We start from the raw sequence: 18,869 nt of genomic DNA, 5'->3' as shown, positions 1-18,869 counted from the left end.
GGGGGAAGAGCCTGGCACACAGAAGAATGGCGGTGTGAATCTTGGGTTCTCGGCATGAAGCCCAGTGTGTCCTTCGATGAGCTGCATAAGTGCTGGGCTGGCAGGTTCGGTTCAGCAGAAACACACTCGCATTGTCCTCTCCTCCCCCAAGCAGACCGAGCAGGGAGGGGACCATGGCGAGGCGTGGAAGGAATCTGTTCTGCTGTAGACTGAGGTGCTGGGACAGGGGACAGGGGACATGGGGCTGGATCCAGGCCCCACCCAGGAAGGGCTTGTGCTGGACCCAGAGGGACACACCAGGGGTACAGCACAGGGGGTAGGGTGGAGTGCCGGCACACGGAGGTCCTGGAAGCCGACAAAAGCCCAGATTTATGCTGGCTTCCTCTGTGGCTTTGGGGTGGAGCGTTTCAGAATCAGGAAATGGACAGGGGGGCGGAGGGGCTAGAATTGTTCAAAACTGGCCTCCATCCGGCTGAGGGGGAATCATCCTGAGTTGTGTTACTGATTAGTGAGGTTGTAACGCCCTCAAGAGCTGTGTTACTAATCGGTTAGAGAGAGCGCCACCCCCTGCCCCAGACCCAGAGCAGAAAGAGTAGCAGCTCTCTATGGCTATGGCCGCAAATCCCAGCGCTCTCTGTAACTTAGACACATTGTTTTACATTGTTCTATCTCCATGGCCTGTTTCTTCCTGTTTCTTCGCCTGCCCATCTGAGTCCCTGAGGGGCCCCATGACATGAAGCACCAGGCACAGCCGCACTCTGTAGCAGCGTCCCTGACACATGGATGCCACCCATGTCCCGGCCCCATGGGCAATTCAGGAGACTAGCTCCTATCCCCGGCACACATCCACCAGCACCACTGGACGGTGCACAGCTAAATACCAGACCACAGAGTACAAGTGCTCGGGGTCTCAGAGTCCCAGAGATGAGCAAGGGCTGGACTGTGAAGGAGGGCTTCATGGAGGAGGTGGCAGTGAGGCTTGAAATACGGTAGGAGATGAAACAGGAGAGAACAGGGTGGGAAAGGAATCCCATGAAGACAAAACAGCCGATGTGCGGGAACAGAGGAGATGGGCTGGCGGGGTATCCCCAGAGTATCAAGGGACCCACAGGTGGCGGAGGGGAAGTAGCAAGATGAAGTGGGTTGTCGGCAGTGCGGGGTGCTGGGCTTCCACGCCTTCCAAGGCAGCAGTATGAGAAGGAGCCCATGGCAGTCTGTTTCTAACTTGCCCTGGGTGGGAGGGGGAGCAGGTGTCTGGTGCACCCACCAGGAACGGGGATGTCCTAACCCTGGAAGCAGGAGCCTGGTGGCCTGACAGCACTCTGTGGGTCTCGTTTGCAGGAGATCTGCGATGACCCACAGTTTATTATTGGAGGGGCCACTCGCACAGACATCTGCCAAGGAGCCCTAGGTAAGTGACGGCGTCTGAAGCGGGCTGTGAGGTCTCGTCTGCAAGGCTATGCCTTCCCTCCCTTGGCAGCCTGGGGTTTCCATTTCCAGAAGTTTCTTGGAATTCTTGCTCCCCTGAGGGGCCCATCCTGAGGCACACATGAGGCCTCCTGGGTCCCCTGCTCTGGGCTGGTTGTTGAGGTTACACAGATGTTCCCACTGGAGGGTGCAGGGGCTTCTGGATTTCACCGCCTTGTGCTTGGAGACCCCGTCCCACGGGGGCAGATTGGCTAGCGGCCTATGACGCAGTCAGGCTGTGGGCTGAGGGCCAGGTGGAAGGACTCCCCAGGCCAGTCACAGCCCTGACACCTCTGTTCTCGGGCAGCTGCAGGGCCGGGTATGGTGACTCAGGGTGCGGGAAGAGGAAAGCCTGCGCTTACCGCTGAAGGGAAGTCAGAGCACCAGGGCGTTCTTGGGGTTTGTAAGATGGGCTTACCATGGGATCGTAAGAGCAGGAAGCAACGCTTCTCCCTGCAAAGGGGGTGGCAGTGTTCATTTAAATGAACACGGGGCAAGGGGAGCTGAACTGGGAGCATCTGAGGGTCTGAGGCCGAGCCCCTGGCCGCAGCGTCTCTGACAAGATTGATCATTCGGAATTGTAGCTCCTTTCCTGGCCCACCTGGCACAGGTTCCAATACTCAGAGTCATACCCACTCGTGCCTGTGGAGTGAACGCTCTGCCCCCAACACTAAGCTGTGATGGCAGAATCCCGGCAGTGCTGTGATTATTCCTATCGATGAGGACACTGAGGTCCCAGAAGTGACATCGGAACTGGGGGTCAGGCACACAGACATGCACAGCCAGACTCCAGGGCCTGTGTCCTCAGCCCCTGGGCTATGATTGCAGAAGGGGCTGGAGAGTCTTGGTCGCCAAGGGACGTCAGGGCAGCTGTGTGACTGTGTGACTCGGGGAGCCCCACAGGAAATGCCTCTCAGGGAACATGACCGCTGGCCTGAGCCCAGCCTCTGTGTGTGGATTCCTGAGATTCCGGAGTACAGAATGTAAGAATGTATTACCTGCAGAGAACACCCTCCTGCACACCCTGTTTCCTTCCCTCTACTCCACAAACGATAGACTAGATGCCCAGGGGTCCTTGGGAACTGACAGAGGCCTGGGGCAGCCCCGGGGACTTGGAGGATCTGTCATACCTGGACTGGACCCCGCACGTGGCCCAAACATCTGCTTCCAAGGGTTATGACATCTCAAGAGTCAGGTAGCAAAAGTAGCAAGTGGAGTGTTTAAGCCCTCTTGAGGCCTCTCTGAGAGGAGAGGAGAGGGGTGGGCCTTACATTCCAGGGGCAAAATTCCCGAGATCTGCACTGGGTCAGATAGAAACAAGGTCAGGTGTGATCAGCTCTTGTAGAATTAATTCCTCCGTTTTTGGTCTCTAACACCTAAGGCCACTTGCCCTCTTTGGCCTTTCCTTTCTGAGTCTCCTGATTCGATGGCCATCTGGGAAACATGGTTATCCGAACTCTCACCCTGACTCTGGCCTTTGGGTGTGGGGTGGTGACTGTTGCCAGTCCCAGCAGGCTCAGAAGCATTGGGAACAGGGTGCTGTGGCCACAGCACCTGGCCACAGGAGCAGAGTGGCAACGTGGGCTCAGCTCCTAGACTGTGGGCAAGTCATCGATCAGACAAGGCATTTGGCTGTTCTAGAGTCGTTCCTCCGGCCTGCCATGGAGCCCAGGCCATGTGCTCCAGCGTGGAATGTGGCCCGACGGTCGGCAGCGGTGACAGTCTGCTGTCACACCCACTTCTGTGTGTCCTGCTGCAGGCGGTCACCCCAGCTCTGCTGTAAACCCCTTCACCCCCACGCAGACCAGAAGACAGCCCCAGCAGTGCGGCTGCGGATATAGAGACCGCCGCACAGCTGAAACGCACTAAGGAGAGAAGTGGATCCAGTTGTAGGTCTTTCTGCCCTCCTCCAAGCTGTCCTGATGCTGTGACTGTGTCACGGGGACCGGGAGGTGACGTTCTCAGAGCAGAATTCACTCTTTGCCCAGACACGTGCTTGGCTCAGCAGGGACCCCAGAGGGTGCCGTCCGTGGACTTCTACGTTTCCGGGAGTCTGCCACTCCCATGGGGCTGCCCATCAGTAGGCCATCCCCAAACCATCCCCCTCTCCCAGGGCTGCAGCCAAAAACCCCAACAAGGTCGTTCATGCCGGGCTTGCAGAATTGCCCCTACAGTGAGCAGCTAAGTAGGCTCTGGTCTCTCTGGCAGTAACCTGCTCTTCCCAGGCACTACCGCCCCCAGGGGCCCGGGAAATCCAGGAGCTGAACTCCTCTGCCGAGCTTTCTCCAGTGCTCCCAGAGTCCCCACAGCCCCCCCACTGACCCCCACAGCTCTCTCCCCTCTCCCCTGGCTCTCCGCCTCCCCATCCTAGGCCCCCAGGGAAGGGTTCAAAGCTGCCAGCAGCTGTCATAGCCCTTGAAAGGCACCACCCCATGTCACTGTCATCTGGAGCATGTCCTCCAGGCCCCCTCGTGGGGCCTCCACCCCCAAAAGGCACCTAGGTTCCCAGAGCACCTAATGGGGGGTGATGGCTATAGCTGTGCTTTCCACAGCCCAGCCCACTGGAGAAGCACCTGCTCCCTCCACTGCTTACTAGCTTGGGGGACCTTGGGCAGGTTACCCAAGCTGTCCGAGACTCAGTTTCCCCTTCCATAAATGGGAATAATGACACTATAATTGACCCTGGAGCCGCAAGGGGGTCAGGGGGTGCTGACGCCCTGCACGGCTGAAAGTCCACATGTAAGTTGACTCCCCCGAAACTTAGCTACTAATAAGTGTTTTAAATAATTTTTATATATTTTTATATTTTTTTAAAGATTTATTTATTAGAGAGTGCGTGCACGCGTGCACATACACACACAAGCACGGGAGAGGGGCAGAGGGAGAGGGAGAATCCCCAGCAGATGCCGCACTGAGTGTGGAGCCCCCCACGGGGCTCAATCACGCGACCCTGAGATCACAACATGAACCAAAACCAAGAGTCAGGGACACTTAGCCAACTGAGCCACATAGGCACCCCTGTGAATAATTTTGGGATGATTTACAGTATAATTTTTTAAGAAGTCATTTTTATAGTAGTTGCCTTTTGCAAATGTTAACAGCCTTTGTTTTGTGGTACGGTCTTAGATTTATGGAAGGACAGAGAGGATGGTACAGAGACCCCCCCAACCACCCCACACCCAGATCTCCCGTCTCGCCGAGCTTGGGGGCTTGTTACCATTCATGACCCAGCACCCACACAGCACCCTCAAGGTTTCCTCAGCGGTTACTGGTGTCTTGGCGCTGCTCCAGGACCCTCCTCAGGGACCACATAATGTCTGGCTGTTGCGTCTGCCTGGGCCCTTCTGGACTGCGGCAGTTTCCCACGCCCCTTGCATGTTATGGTTCTTGTAGGATGCCCCTCTGTTTGGGTATATGCGAGTTGTGACTAAAAATTAAGTGGCCGCTGGTTTGGTGGAGAAAGTAAATACATTCTCTTCTCTTTGCAACCGTCGCCTCGCGGCCAACCCCATCATCAGTGCCCCACTGGGGCCTCTCCAGGTCCCGGAGCAGATGGGTGGTGGCTGTGACTCATTTCCTCCCAGCCTCCCTTCCAGTTATAAATACTCCTCCACGGCTTTGCTCCCCCAAGGCTGCCGCCGTGCTCCCTGCTCCCTTCCTGTTGTTCCTAAGACCGTCGCAGAAGCTGGGACCGCTGGAGCGCTAACGCCGCTATGTTCCCCCAGGCCCCTGTTCCTGCCCCGGCTGGCCCTGGCTGGTATACAGCAGTGTTCCTGACCTCCCGACCCCAGAGAGCAGAGGCAGCAGGAATTCTCCCCCAAAAGAAGCCCCCCGTCATTGCATACATCTGCATCTGAAGCCCCCAGGGTGCCCAGAAGTTTATGGGGGCCCCCCGCTCCCTACCGGCCTCTGATCCCCTTGTGACTTTCACTTCTCAGGTGCTCCCTGGGCCAAGAGCCAGGCCTCAACCCTCTGGACTCTGCTGTCTGCCTCTGACATGAGAGTTGGATCAGTTTCCTAAGGTCCCACTACTTCTGACATTTTGTGAGTCCAAAATATGGTACTCTCTGCTGGCAGACCCCCACAGTCCTCCTGTACCCCCCACCCACCCCCCAAGGGGGTCAACTTGTGTCTTTGCTCCAAGGTCTGGGTAGCCCTGCTCAGATCACCCCCCAGCAGTGTTAGCCACAGGGGGGCCTGGCGAGGCACTGGCCTGCAGCAGTGTGGGGGGGTGGAGCCCCGGGAGGAGGGTGGTTCACACCATGAGCCGGGCCAGCAGCTGTGCAGTTAACCAGGACGGAAGTGGTCTGTGCCAGCCACATGGGGCGGTGCTGCAGACCACGGCTCACTGGGCTCCAACCTCCCGTCCCTCACTCTCTGCGGTTAGATGGTCCCTGCAGGCCTGTGTGTCTCCCCCGAAGCCAGATTGGGCACATGCGTCCGTGAGCACCTGTGAACGGCAGGGTCCAGAGTGAGGACGTGGGGATCCATCAGGCAGAGCGTGGCCATGGCTCTGCAGTGCGTGGCTCTTCGCTTTGGGCGGATCACCATCCTCCCAAGGCTCCAGTTGCCTCATCCTCGAACTGGGGAGAAGAGGCACCTGCGGCAGGGCTGAGGCTGAGACTGGACGCACCTGTGCGGCTCCGGGCGAGTGGGAGGGGCTTGGTAGTTGCAGGTTGGCGGCTCCCTTCCTGCGGGCGGGTCAGATGGGGCCTGGGGAGGCCAGTGGCGTGGGCGTAGGTGCGGTGCCAGCGCTCATACCTGCCCGGCTGGGCTCTGGGCTTTGCCCTCTGCAGCCCCCAAGGTTGTGGAGAGGTACAGGAGGTGGTGTTCAGAGAAGAGCTCAGGGGGCACCGTGCTGTCTTCTAGGCCCCATCCACGGGGCCCACGCTCTGCCTATAGTGCGCCTTCAGCCGGAGCTCCCCACCTCCCCGGGCTGTGGGAGCAAAGGTGAGGCTTGTGTCCTCCCTTTCCCACTGGGGTGGGGAACTTCATGACTCGATTTCTCTGTCTCTGGGTCTGGATTAGAGTGAAAAACTCATTCTTGTTGGGACACTTTGTCCTGGGGTCTCCTGTACCTGGCTGCCCCCCCACCCCAATCAGCAGGGTTTTGTCCACAGTTCAACCCTGGGGATGCCTCCAGGGACTCAGGAGTTTGGCGACTCCTCCTGGAGGGTGGATGAAGGGAGCAGGGGTCGGGGCAGAAAGGATGTGGGTTGGACTAAGCCCCAGTCCCGGAAGCTGGGGAACATAGCTGAAACCAGCATCAGGTGGCTTCCTCCTGGTCTGGGCCCCAGGCAACCCAGTCTCAGCAGTGGGGCAGGGACTCCCTTCCCAGCATCCATTGTTCCAGGCAAGTTCAGAGTCAGGGCGGGAACCACACGGCTCACATTCTCAGCTCCCTACTTCCTTGTAGGGCCCCCTCCGACAGGGGACAGGGGACGGGAGGGGCAGGGACATGTGATCTAGATTATTCGATGCCACTGTCTCATGGAAGGAGGCTTGTGTTTGCCAGGGAGGGGTGGGGCCCATCCCCCACAGTCAACAGTGTAAATGAGCAGTGACTGGGTGTAGGGGCATTGTGGTTTGGGGGTACCCTCCTCTGGGCTGGTGCTACGGGGCATGAAAGTGTCATGGGAGGGACACCCACTGGGACTCCCCAGCCACCATCTCACCTGCCAGGGGGCAGGCAGGCTGTGCACGTCCTTTAGGGAAGTCCCTCCTCAGCAGCTCCCACGGGTGGCCCCAGGTTGGCCCCTCGGGGCTTCTGTCCCCTCCCTTCCAAAACCAGGGTCAGATGTGGCCAAAAACAGCCTTAGCATCTGGTCTCTTTGGAACTTATGTAGCTTCACGAAGACATAAGACCAGGGCCAGCGGGACTGGACCCAGGACAGGGCCTTCCACCCTCCGTGCTGTAGAACAGGCTGGGCTTTCCTGGCCCCTGGCCACTACATGCACCAGCTCCACCCGGACTCGACCGTCAGAAATGTCTCCAGACACGGCCAGAATGCCCTGGGATGGGGGAATTGGTGGCAAAGTGCCCTAGGTGGGAAACCAGGGACCATCCCATCCGGGGTGCCTTGGGGAGGGTGGGGAGGTCAGAGGGAGCCTGGAGGAGGGAGCCGTGGTGGTAAATGAAGGGCAGGTTGACAAGGCTCCTGACTGCCCCCCACAACAGTTGGGAGGAACCAGGGCATTGCTGGGATGTTTGAACCTGTGGGAGGGGCTCGGCCCTTCCCCTCCCCCGGAGGTGTTGCAGCCGAAGAGTGGCTGCCCCTGCTTCTTGGAGGTGCTCCCCTCCTGCGGCTGCCGTGTGGACTGCGTCTCGGGGCCCGAGGTTCCCCAGCGACGGCAGTGTGTCTGGGCACCTTGGGCACGGTCCCCACACTGCCATCTCCGTGCCGGCCGCCGTCTTGCTGGCACCCCCTCCCCACAAAAGCGGGTCAGGCCATCACAGTCAGCAGGCAGGTCTTCCTGGCCAGATCTCGGGACAGCGGATTCCCGGCAGGTCCCTATCTCGCTACCCCTTTATCTAGCGTCGTAACCCACCCCCAACATGAGTGACTCGAAACAACAGGATGTTCCTGTTCATTTTCATGGGTTTGAAGGATGACTGGGGTTAGCCCTGTGATTCAGGGCCCCTCCTGCACTTTCAGCCACTGGGTGGGGTCACCGGAAGACCCCTCGCCCACATGCTTGGCATCTGGGCTGGAGGCTGGGTCAGCGGGGCCTCCGGGGTTCTCTTCCACAGAGGCCTCAAGTAAGCCGAACTTCTGGGCGTTCGTCCCGAGAGAGACCCCAGGAAGCTGCCTCATCTTTGATGACCTAGCTTCAGGGGTCTCGTGGCTCCCCTTCTGCTGAACCCTATCCACTAAGATGCTCAGAGGCCAGCCCAGGTTTTCGAAGAGCACGTGACCCCAGAAATACTGTGGCTGCCATTTCTGGAAGATGCTGTATTCCCCGCCTTGGAATAATGACCTTGTCCTTCACCAGTGGAGACCCAAGGCTTCTCGGACACTAGACTGTCGTGGTTGGGTGCCTGGGTTCTCCGGGAACCCCAGTATGCAGGCTAGCCAGGCACTGAGCTGGCCGGGCTCATTGGTGCAGTCTGGGGACAGGGCAGGGGGAAGGCAAAGGGTTAAGAGGGGCCCACCCCCCAAAGGCTGGGACTGAGTCCCTGATGCTGACAAAGGAAGGAGGTGGAAGGCAAGTTGCCCAGTCAGGGTTGGCACTTTCCAATGGGAAGTGGCCCCTTCTGGAAAGTGTAAGCATATTATTTGGCCTGGAGGGTCTGGTGCAAAAAGGGAGAGGCTGAGACAGCACCTTCTCTGAACTGGGAGAATCTGGTCCAATCTACTCTTCACTTCACCTTCCCCTCACTCGGAGCCATGTCCCACCTGTGCCTGCTCCCTGCTTCTCTGGAACTGAGCCACCCCTGCACTGCGCAAGTGTCCCCACCCACCCTTCCCTAGCCCTTCAAGGGCGCCTCCCCACCACCTGCTCCTCAGAACCAGTTCAAGCCCACCTCCCCCGTCCCCACCCTCCTAGCCCATCCTCTCTTACCACCCACCTCCTGCAGCCCCCCACCCTGTTCAGACTTGAAGCCTAGGACTCACCGCCACCTGTGATCCTGGTTCCCTACCTGTCCCCACACTGTTGTACATGTGCCTGAGAGCAAGAGCCAGTTTCATCTGGAGCCCGCACACCAGGTATGGAGGGGAGAAGGAGCAAACAAGGCAGGAGAGAGCAGAGGAGAGGAAGAAGAGATCGTGTCCCTGTCCGCCAAAGTTCTGCAAGGAGGGGATGCTCAGAGGCTCTCATGGGGGACAGGGGCATGTCAGGCCGAAGGCCCCAAGAGAAGCAACAATGGGGGTTGCCAAAGCTCAGAGGGCTTCCAGGAGGCGGTAGGGCCGGCCTTGGGCAGTGTGTTGTCTGCACTTCTTCAGCGTGTGTGCTTGAAGTGTGTGCACGCTGTGTGTGCCTCGAGTCAGGGACATGTGCTCCGCAGTGACACGGGCCCTGCCCTAAAGGATCTTGTGTTCTGGGACCCGCCGCAAGCAGCCGCACTGTCCTTGGGGGGGAGACGGAAGCCCAGCGTCTCCTGGATTCTCCGCCTCACTTTCCTATTGGTAGAAGGAACCCCTGACGGTGGGAGCACGCACACAGCAGCTACCACTGTGCTCGCTGTTTGGATAAATCCCCAGCGGCCACAAATATTAGGAAACCAGCCCTGTCCCTCTCCCTGCGGTGGCCCCAGGTGACCCCGCCCCCTGCACAGACATGACCTTCAGGGCACACACAGAGGCCAGGAACACAGCCCTGGAAATTTACTGACATGGTTCCGTTGGAATTCGCCTTTTCAGAAGAGGGCTCTGGGCTTTCAAGGAGGCATTCATCAGGCCGCCCGGGAGTGCTGTGCGGGGAAGGCTGTGCATGCCCCGTGTGCTCCAGGTCAGCTGGAGCCAAGAGGGGTGAGTCTAGCCGGAGACACTCAAACCTTGGTCAGGGTAGCCCAGAGGGCAAGGTGTCTGTGCCTGAAGACCCCAAAATGCAGCCCAATCCCCCTTTTCCCAAACAAGTCAGAAGAGGGGGCAGGTCTGGACTCGGAGTGGATTCCCTGGGGCCCGTGAGCACAAGAGGTGCCTGGCAGGGCAGGTGGGGGCCGAGAGAGTGTCACTCTGTAGTCGTCGGATAAATGAATAAATTAATACGTGAACTCTCTCTGCCTTAGACACAAGATTCATAGGTAAAAATTCCGTGCAGAAACCCACAGTGAGACACACAGGGAGAAGGTGGTCATTCCCCTACAGGGGGCACGCCGGGTGCTTATGCCCTTAAAGAACCCTCTTGCCTTTGTGTTCTGTGAGGGCCCGCAGCACCCTGTCCTCCCCTGGGTGTCTCCCTCTCCTTACATGCCCCCTTTTTCAGCTCTCTTCCCTTTTGGGACCCCACACTGTGGCCCGAGACCTCACCTGTCCTGGGTCCCAGCTTTGTCCCGACTCCTTCCCTAGAAAAACACATACGTTCACCTTCACGCAGAGTTTGGACAGAAGGTTCCACATCTCTGAAGCCCATCCAGGGAACCAGTTTCCCTTTTGCATCGGATCCTAACAGCCTTCTGATGCCCCCCGCCCCCCCTTCAACAGCTGAGCAAACGTGCAGTCAGAGCAGTTCAGAAACCTGTCCACGCTCACACAGCACCAGCAGGATCAGGATCCAAAACCCAGGTCTTAGCGCCCTGCCTGTGCTGCTTCCTGTGCTCACAGCTCCGTGCTGGCAGAGAGGCGCCTGGGACAGTGTGGCCCCGGGGAGGCAGGTGTGCAGGAAGGGCGATCCCTAGGGGCTGAACCCAGTCAAAGGGGACAAAGTGGGCAGCCAGGAGCCCAGAACCAGAGAGGATGGAGTCTCCACAAGTGTGTCCAGGCATGCGGGAGGGAGAGGGCAGGGCTTCCGAGCAGGCTGTGGGCCCAGGGAGGGCAGTTCTTGGAAGAAACAGGCACGCACATAGCCACCAGTGGGCACGTCCCTTGCAGGGATCCTGAGGTCTCCGCTCGGGGGGAACGGGGTCTCCTTGCCGACCTAAGTGAAAGATAGGGCCAGTTGGTCTTGGCCCTGGACCCCCACCCCTGGGCAGTGTCTAGAATGCAGGCCTCCTAGCTGTCCCCGACCCCGGGTTCAGGTTCTCAGAAGCTCTCCAGAGTTTCCACTCCAGGTCTGGTCTCAGCGTGCGGTGACAACTCCGTGTTCTGCTCTGGGAATTAAGTCGAGATGCAGTGTGGAGTTTCAGAAAAAGGGGGATCCAAGCTCCCCTAGGTAGCTCCTGCTTGACTGAGCGTGTGGCTGTTGGGGTACCCGGGTGGACTTTCAGGATAGGAAGCAGGGCAGAAAATCTCCCCCCACCCCGCCCCCAGCCTCTCAGGCCTGTACCAGTTGAGTGTCTTCCAGAACAGACTGGAGGGGCAGGAGTTCAGCGGGAGGTGTGGTGGGCAGGAGCCCGGATGTGGGACCAGCCAGTCTGGAGCCTGTAGTCAGACATTGAGTGGGTGTTTCAGGAACCCCTGGTCTGCTCCTGTAATGACGGGCATGGCCAGCAGCCCAGGCGCTCAAGGACCTGTAGTGACCCAGCTCCGACCCTTGTCTCTGCCTGAGTCTGGGTGCTGGACAGGGGAGTCAGCTTCGGGCAAAGTAGACAGAATGTGCTAGAATTTACTGTGTCTCACCTCAGTGGGGCTGACCCCCCGCCCTCAGTGCATCCAATAAAACCATGTCTTGTAGAGAAAAACTATGGGTTCTAAAGAAAAGACAATCCAGAAAGAAAAGGGTCTCAGAATTTAGGGACAGGAAGAGGCACAGATGGTGTCAGAAGGCCCTCGGCTGCCAGAAGAGGTCCCTGCATTTAGGGCCAAGGCTGGATGGCCAGAGAGGAGCCTCACTCATCTCCCAGGGAAGATCTGGTTCTGAGCAGCCCAGCTGCAGGAGACCCTGCCTGGGGGGTGGGGGGCAGCCCCAGGTGCACCCTCCCCAAGTATGTGGAAGGTTCCAGCGTCCAGTGAGTGGAAAGTGTGCGCATTGTGCCGCCCTCCGTACAAAGCGATCACAGATCCTTGCTGGGAAGCCTGCGCTCTTGACCTGCGTAGCTTTGCATTCCCGTGGACACTCCCTTGACCAGAGAAACCCCTTCTCGAGGGGTAGCTGTTAACTTCTCGAGGAGCTCGTTTCTACTGAACACACGCGGGGGGTCAGAGGAGCGACTGAGTCCATGCGCTGTTCTTACTGGCGATAGACCGATTCTGATGGGCACCATACGTAAAATAAAGATGTTCACTTAGAATAACTGATATTAAGCTATTTTTCTTACCGTAAGTAAGGGCATAACCAAGGAACCTAGGGAGGCCAGTAATCTAGGGTTGGTGGTAATAAAACCATAGTCGAAAGATAACCACATAAAAAATTATCCATAAGAGCTTCAGTGGATGAAGACAGGAGTCAAAAAAGGGCCACTACAATGCTCCCCCCAAGTTTTCTCCCATTTTTGTTTTTTCCTTTCGGCATACCCTATGTACTCTTGTGTGCCGTGGGCTCCGTTTCTCTGAGCACCGCTTGGCAGTCAGGCTGGGTCGGCAGGGAACATCTTCGCTCCGTTCTTTGGCTGCCGTAGTCGCGTCGTGGAGGTGCCCCTGATTTGTTCCCCCGGTTACCTGTGGACGGACACTTAGCTACAGCGGGGCTCCGGGAAATAACCATGTCATCCCTCTGTTGCTCTCGTGAGTGCGTCTGTAGGGCCGACTCCTGGCCCCAGCATCTTGGGGGTGTGCGTTCCCTGTTGTCTCTCGGTGCTCATGAGAGTGGGTCTCCCACCGCTGCTCTGGGGACCCCACATCTCGTTCTTTGCCATCTGAAAGGTAGAAATGGTGCAGCGTAGTTCCACTTTGTTTTCTCTTATGATGAGTGAGGGTGAGTACCTTTGGAAGTTTGGGGTTTAAAAAAATTTTTTTAAGTACTCTCTACCCCCAACTTAGGGCTCAGACTCACAACCCTAAGATTGAAAGCCGTGTGCTCCTGACTGAGCCGGCCAGGAGCCACTTAATGTGCTTAAGGCATTGGTTTTTCCCTTTTTCATGAGCTGCTTATATCTTTGTCCATTTTTCTATGGAGATGTCATTTATTTACTAGAGAAGTTTATACATGATGTTTAGGATCTGAGTATTTTTCCTTATTATTCTTTGTTTGATTTTGTTAATCGTGATTTTTTTAGCATATAAACTTTTTTTTTCTTTAATGTAACTAAGTTTATTATTCAAAAGGCTTATGGCTTCTGGATTACAATTCAATAGCCTGTCTCCAGTCACATTATATTGGAATTCTCCATTGTCTTTTGCAGAATGTCTGTGGGTGTATAAAAATATTGTATTTATAATGTTATCATAATTTTAACATATTAAGATACCATTAAGATATATGGCATAAATAGGCAATCAAAAATAAAACAAATGGCTAGATTTACCATATTTATGTAAGATTATGTAAATAATATATTAGAGTATATACTTAAGGAATATAATGTTAAATGCTTAATTACAAACATTATTCCACTTAGAATTTATCCCTGTGACAAGATGAGCTAGAACTTGATTTTTTTTCTAGATGGCCCTTCCACTGTTCCAATCCTACATATGAATATTGTATCTGCACTAAATTCCTACATTTAGAATGATTCCTGAACTTTCTGTTCTGTGTCACGTATCTGTATTCTCGCGTAAAAGTTCTGTACTGTTTTAATTATTGTGGCTTTATGCCTGTTTTAATACCTAATAGAGGTAGACTTCCTTCCCTTCTAGACTTTCTTCTATGCTTGATATTTAATTTTTCCTTATAAATTTTGCATAAGCTAAGTTCCAAATTGAAAAGATCATTTTACCATTTTTGTTGGGAGTACCTAAAGTTTACAGACTGACTTAAGAGGAAGTGGCAGTTTTACGAGGATGACTTTTTCTAGCCAAGAATCTGAGCCCTGTTTTAAATGGGGTAAATGATTATCTGAGCTTCTCCATGCAGGGTGTTGCCCTTGGAGTTAGCTAAGGGGCACAGCTGTTGAGGGATAGACCGCAGTCAGCCAAGCCTCGAACACTGTTGGCCATACACACTGTGTGTTCAAAGCCCTCTGTGACCCGGTGAGGAAGTATCACCTGATCCCTGGTAGGAAAGGCCCTGATTTAGGAGATGGTGCTGGTGTCAGGACTCAAGAGCTGAGCATAAATGGGTCATGCCCAGACGCCACCTCGAGGGAGCAGTGCCCGGGGTCAAGGGGCACAGCTCAAGCCATGCCCAGGAAGAAATACTCTCACCACACCCTCCTCCCTTCCTGTGCTCCCCAGGGCCCCCGCTGGCCGAACCCGCCAGCAGGCAGAGGCGCTGGGAGCCCACAGTTTGGTCCAGGGAGGCCAGCTCCGGGACAGAGGGCAGGATGAAGATTGTGCACTGGACGTGGGGAGGCATGCAGGTCCCCACGACCGTCGTCTCTGCTCTGAGACAGATGGACTTAAGTGAAGATGAGGTCATCCGTGGTGACTGAGTGTAAGTGGACTCTGCACCCGCAGGGGCTCTGTGACGTGTCGCTCAGGGACAGTCCCTCGTGGTCTGGATGGCCGCCCACCCTCACCTCTCTCTTGCAGGCAGGTAATTTAAAAACCTATGGCACTACACACCTGCATCTTGCCAAGCCTGTCTGTGTGGCAGCTTTGCCGGACAGTCCTTGTCACTGAAAGACACCCTCACGGGCTTTCCCGAGACTAAAGCAGTAGGGCGGCGGCCGGGTGCGTTGCCGTCTCACCTGTCCCGAAGCAGTCAGCTGGTTGTACACAGATCCCGATGCTGCTGACCCACACAGCCTCTGCTGGGGGAGGCTCCACCCATGTCCCTTTGGAACCGTCCAGAGGAGAAGGGCGGTTGTGAGTCATTTGGGGGAAGGGAGAGGCTGACCATGATGGGGAGGACGGAGGATCCAAGACTGCAGCAGGAGGTTGTGGGACGGGTTTCCGGGAGGTGGGGGGCCATGGCATGCGGACGTGGCATCCAGGCGGCAAGCAGGGTGCTCGTGAGCTGCCGTGCAGCCAGACACAGAAACAGTCAGGTCCCCTCCCAAGGACAGAAGTCCCCACGACAACATCCTGTGAATTAGATGCCTTGGAAATGGGCACCTGTTTGCAAAGGAGACCATGTGGGTCACACGTGAAAAGCTTTGCTCAGACCCCATGATGGTGGCTCGTTACAGGGACTTCGGGAGGCCACCAGCCTCCCTAGGCCGCCTGTGCTCTGTTGTGACCACGGCCAACGTACGTAAAATAAAGATATTCACTTAGAATAACTGATATTAAGCTGTTTTTCTTACCATAAGTAAGGGCATAACCAAGGAACCTAGGGAGGCCAGGCTGGTTGCTGCTCTGTGACGAAACGGGAGGATGACGTGGGGGGCCTGACACATCATGAATCCCCACGATGTCACTGTTCTCGTCCCTGATACCGAGAAAACTCCCGTGCACGGGGAAGTAGGGAAAAGAGATGGACCCTCGGAGGCAGACAGTTAGGAATTTGAGCATAAAACAGGGTTCCCGACACTTTGAGCTTATCAGACACCCGCATGCTCTTCCAGAGGCCTCTAAGCCTGCCGGTGCATCACCGCTCAGTTTTAAACTTGGACTGCACTAGGATAGTCCTAGTGGGGTCTCTGCTTTGTCGAAGGAATCAGACGCTCCTTGACCAAAAGAAATCTCTAGCAAGGTTCGGTTTTTAAACAAAGCCCAGGATTTGATTTAGAGGATTTGCTTGTGAGACCGGGTCACCACTGGTCTGCGTGCTCTCCGAGCTTCCATTGCTTCCCCACAGAAAGGTGACGACAGCAAGGGTGATCATGTCGTAAGTTTTGCAGAGAACCGGGCAGCGTGCTCTTTGCACACTGCTGAGCGGTATCTCGCACGCTGGCTGCCTGCTGCCACCGAGGGCATACCAGGGTTCTGCCCCTGCGCAGCGCCTCGCAGGACACGTGACCTCAAGCAGGTGACTCGACCACTTAAAGCCACCGTGCTGTCACCTAGAAGGCATTCTAGGATGACGTGCCCTTTTGGAGGACACCTGTTAGGTTGGGATAGCTCTGCATGAGGCAGGAGGTGCAGGGGCCTTGTTCCCCCCAGCTGGCCAGGGGGTACTGGAAGAAAGAAAACCAGGAGGCATGGAACACAGCCCCTGATTGCCAGGCTGTGGCGAGACCCTCTGGGCCTGGTGGGGAGTGGTCATCTGAGCTTGGTGTGGAGCCAGCGCTGACCTAGATGGATGGCCCAGGATAAATAAGAAGCCGGTCCCTCCTGCACTTGGGCCCATCTGGGAACTGCCGTGACGTCTGAGGCCACAGAGCCAGACACACGTGTGTCATGTCAAAGCATGGGCTCCTGGGACCCGGGGAGACCCAACCAGGAGGGGTTGGAGGGACCTGCTGCAGCCGCTCTTCCCAGGGGCTGCATGGCAGGAGTGGGGTTCTGGCTTCAGGACTCTGCCTCTGGGGTCCTATGCTTGACCCACTCTGTCCGCAAGCCTGTCGTGCTCCACGTGTTGACAGGCCCAAAGGGCCCAGAAAAATCTCAAGTCTACTCAAGAAAAATAAGAATCACAAACACCTCCAGGCTTCCAGAGAAGGACCGAAGCCATGGGAGGAGCTGAGGTCAGGGGACAAGGAGAGGACTGGAAAGGGGATCTCATGAGTCCAGAACAGTGGACACATGGTGGGTTTGCGCTCCAGGTGGGGACAGTGGGACACGGTCCACGTGGGAGAGCACAATGCTCAGAAATGGCCAAAGCTTGCTTTACTGACCAGGCAGCAGTGTGGGCTCAGCACGGGGAAGCCCCTCTGGGAAGACTTCCTTGCCCCCAGTGGGTGCTGCTCGCCTCCTACCCCGTGAGAACTAAAGTCTCCCACCACCAGATTTCTCTGCAAGCTCCATACTCTGAACACGCCAGGGGTCTCCAGTTTGGTTCATGTCAAGGCCTACTTGACCCAAAAGGTTGTCTCCGAGATCTGATGGACTGAAACACCACACCTTTTAAAGTCTCAGTTACAGCTGTTTAATCGTTGGCAGCACATTTAACCTCCCCAGCCATGTCCTGCTCCACTCTGACGCAGACACGTTCATGTTCCTCACGGAGCACTGGGAGGAAGAGATGAGGTAATGACCGGAAGCTCCCAGGAGAGTAGCCCGCACATCTGAGGGTCTCCGCCAGTGAGGGCTGCTGCCCACGCTGCCCTGAAGCTCAGGAAGACTGAGGTCATTGCATCGCATGGCAGAAGAGTCCAAGGCAGATCAGGCTGCAGGTGCGGCTTGATTCAGGGTCTCCAGCGATGCCTGCAAGACCTGGTTTCTAAACCCCTTCCGTCTCCCAGCCCCTCTTCCTCCAAGGTGTGCCCTTTCCCAGGCAGGCTGCCCTTCCCCAGCAGTAGAGCACCTGTTCACTCCTGCCAAAGCCCCCATATAGCTCTCGTGGCACCTCACGTGCTGTGGCTGGGCCACAGAACCTTCTCCGGGCTGACCACAACAGGCTGGGAAATGTGATACTTGGGAAACCACAGGCGCACGTCTGGAACTGGGGCAGGGTCTGCGCCACTGAAGCCTCATGGACGGAGCATGCAGAGCGGCGAGAGTCTCGGAGGCACGCAGGGCTTCCCGGAGGCGAGCCGGAAAGCCACACCTGCATGCCCAGCGCCACTGCGCCCACCCGGTGAGGGAGCCAGGGAATTGGTTTGCCTGTGTCGGGTTCCAGATGGGGAGAGCAGAGCTGCCCGGCCCAGGCCTCTGAGAGCCGCACACACATCACCCGTCAGGACACAAAGTAGTCGACCGGAATCCAGAGGCGCTTAGTGACCTTCAGTAGCACCTTCCCGAGCCCCGTCCTCGGCTCACTGCCGAGCACTGAAGACAGTCACGGTGCTTGCGTGCAGAGCACCTCCCGTGGGCGTGTGAGTGCTTTACCCACTTCACACACGTGCTCCCGCGACAGCTGGGCCGTCCCTGAGCCGCAGGGGGCACGGCGGCTCAGGGAGGGGCCTATCCGACCCTCCTGGTCCTTGTGCCCCAGCACGGTACCCTCCCACCCCCTAGAAGTGACTGTCCATGTGCCCTCACCCCTGGAGGGCAGTCCGGCCAGGAGCCTTTTCTGACCCATGCGGGATGCGCAGGACAGGCTGTGTGGGACCCACTGGTGGCCTCTGTGCCCTCCTCCCGCCGACCATGTCCCATCCGTGCCACTGCATGTCCCGCCCCTAGCTCACCTGAGCTCACCTGTATGCCCTGTGCCCCCAGAAGCGTGGGTACCCCATCACTCTAGGGCTCCTGCTGTGTCCTCCGTGGGCCAGGCAGGTGGCTGGCTCATGTCTTCCCACGAGTGAGTCCTCCTGCCTCCGTCCAGGTCACCTCTGCACTAAGGATGTCACCCAGCCCTACAACCTGCCCATCACGCAGGGGCTCTGTATTCACCTGCGTTCACCCCATCCTCAGCTTCAAGCTCCCAGGGCTGGACAGGGTGAGGCCCCTGCTTGGAGCTGTGTGCTGTGTTCACAGGTGACTGCTGGCTCCTGGCAGCCATTGCCTCCCTCACCTTGAATGAAGAGGTCCTGGCTCGCGTTGTGCCCCTAAACCAGAGCTTCCAGGAGAGCTATGCGGGGATTTTCCACTTCCAGGTGACGTGATGTCCTTGTAGGCTTCTCCCCAGTGGGTCCTGGGGCACTACAGACGGGTCCTGGGGGGCCAGGGATAGGACCGGGCGTGGGGGAAGGACAGGTCTTAGGGAAGAAGGACAGGACCTGGAGGGCTGTAGACAGTTCTTGGAGGGTAAGGACAGCACCGGGGAGGCCAAGGACA

General features: G+C 56.9%; 1 protein-coding gene across 1 annotated transcript in view; it reads left to right on the top strand.

Annotated features, from left to right (window-relative positions):
- The window catches only part of CAPN2 (calpain 2), a 40,584-nt gene that overhangs the window by 3,211 nt on the left and 18,504 nt on the right, over nt 1–18,869 (top strand). Inside the window, exons 2-3 of the mRNA XM_044267439.1 lie at nt 1,342–1,411; nt 18,570–18,688. Of these exons, the coding sequence (XP_044123374.1) occupies nt 1,342–1,411; nt 18,570–18,688 (189 nt within the window). The remainder of the gene's footprint in view (nt 1–1,341; nt 1,412–18,569; nt 18,689–18,869) is intronic.

Source organism: Neovison vison, chromosome 10 (assembly GCF_020171115.1).
Source record: "Neovison vison isolate M4711 chromosome 10, ASM_NN_V1, whole genome shotgun sequence".
Classification (NCBI taxonomy): Eukaryota; Metazoa; Chordata; class Mammalia; order Carnivora; family Mustelidae; genus Neogale; species Neogale vison.
The sequence above is the reverse complement of the archived record's forward strand: the minus strand, read 5'-3'. Positions and strand labels throughout refer to the sequence as shown.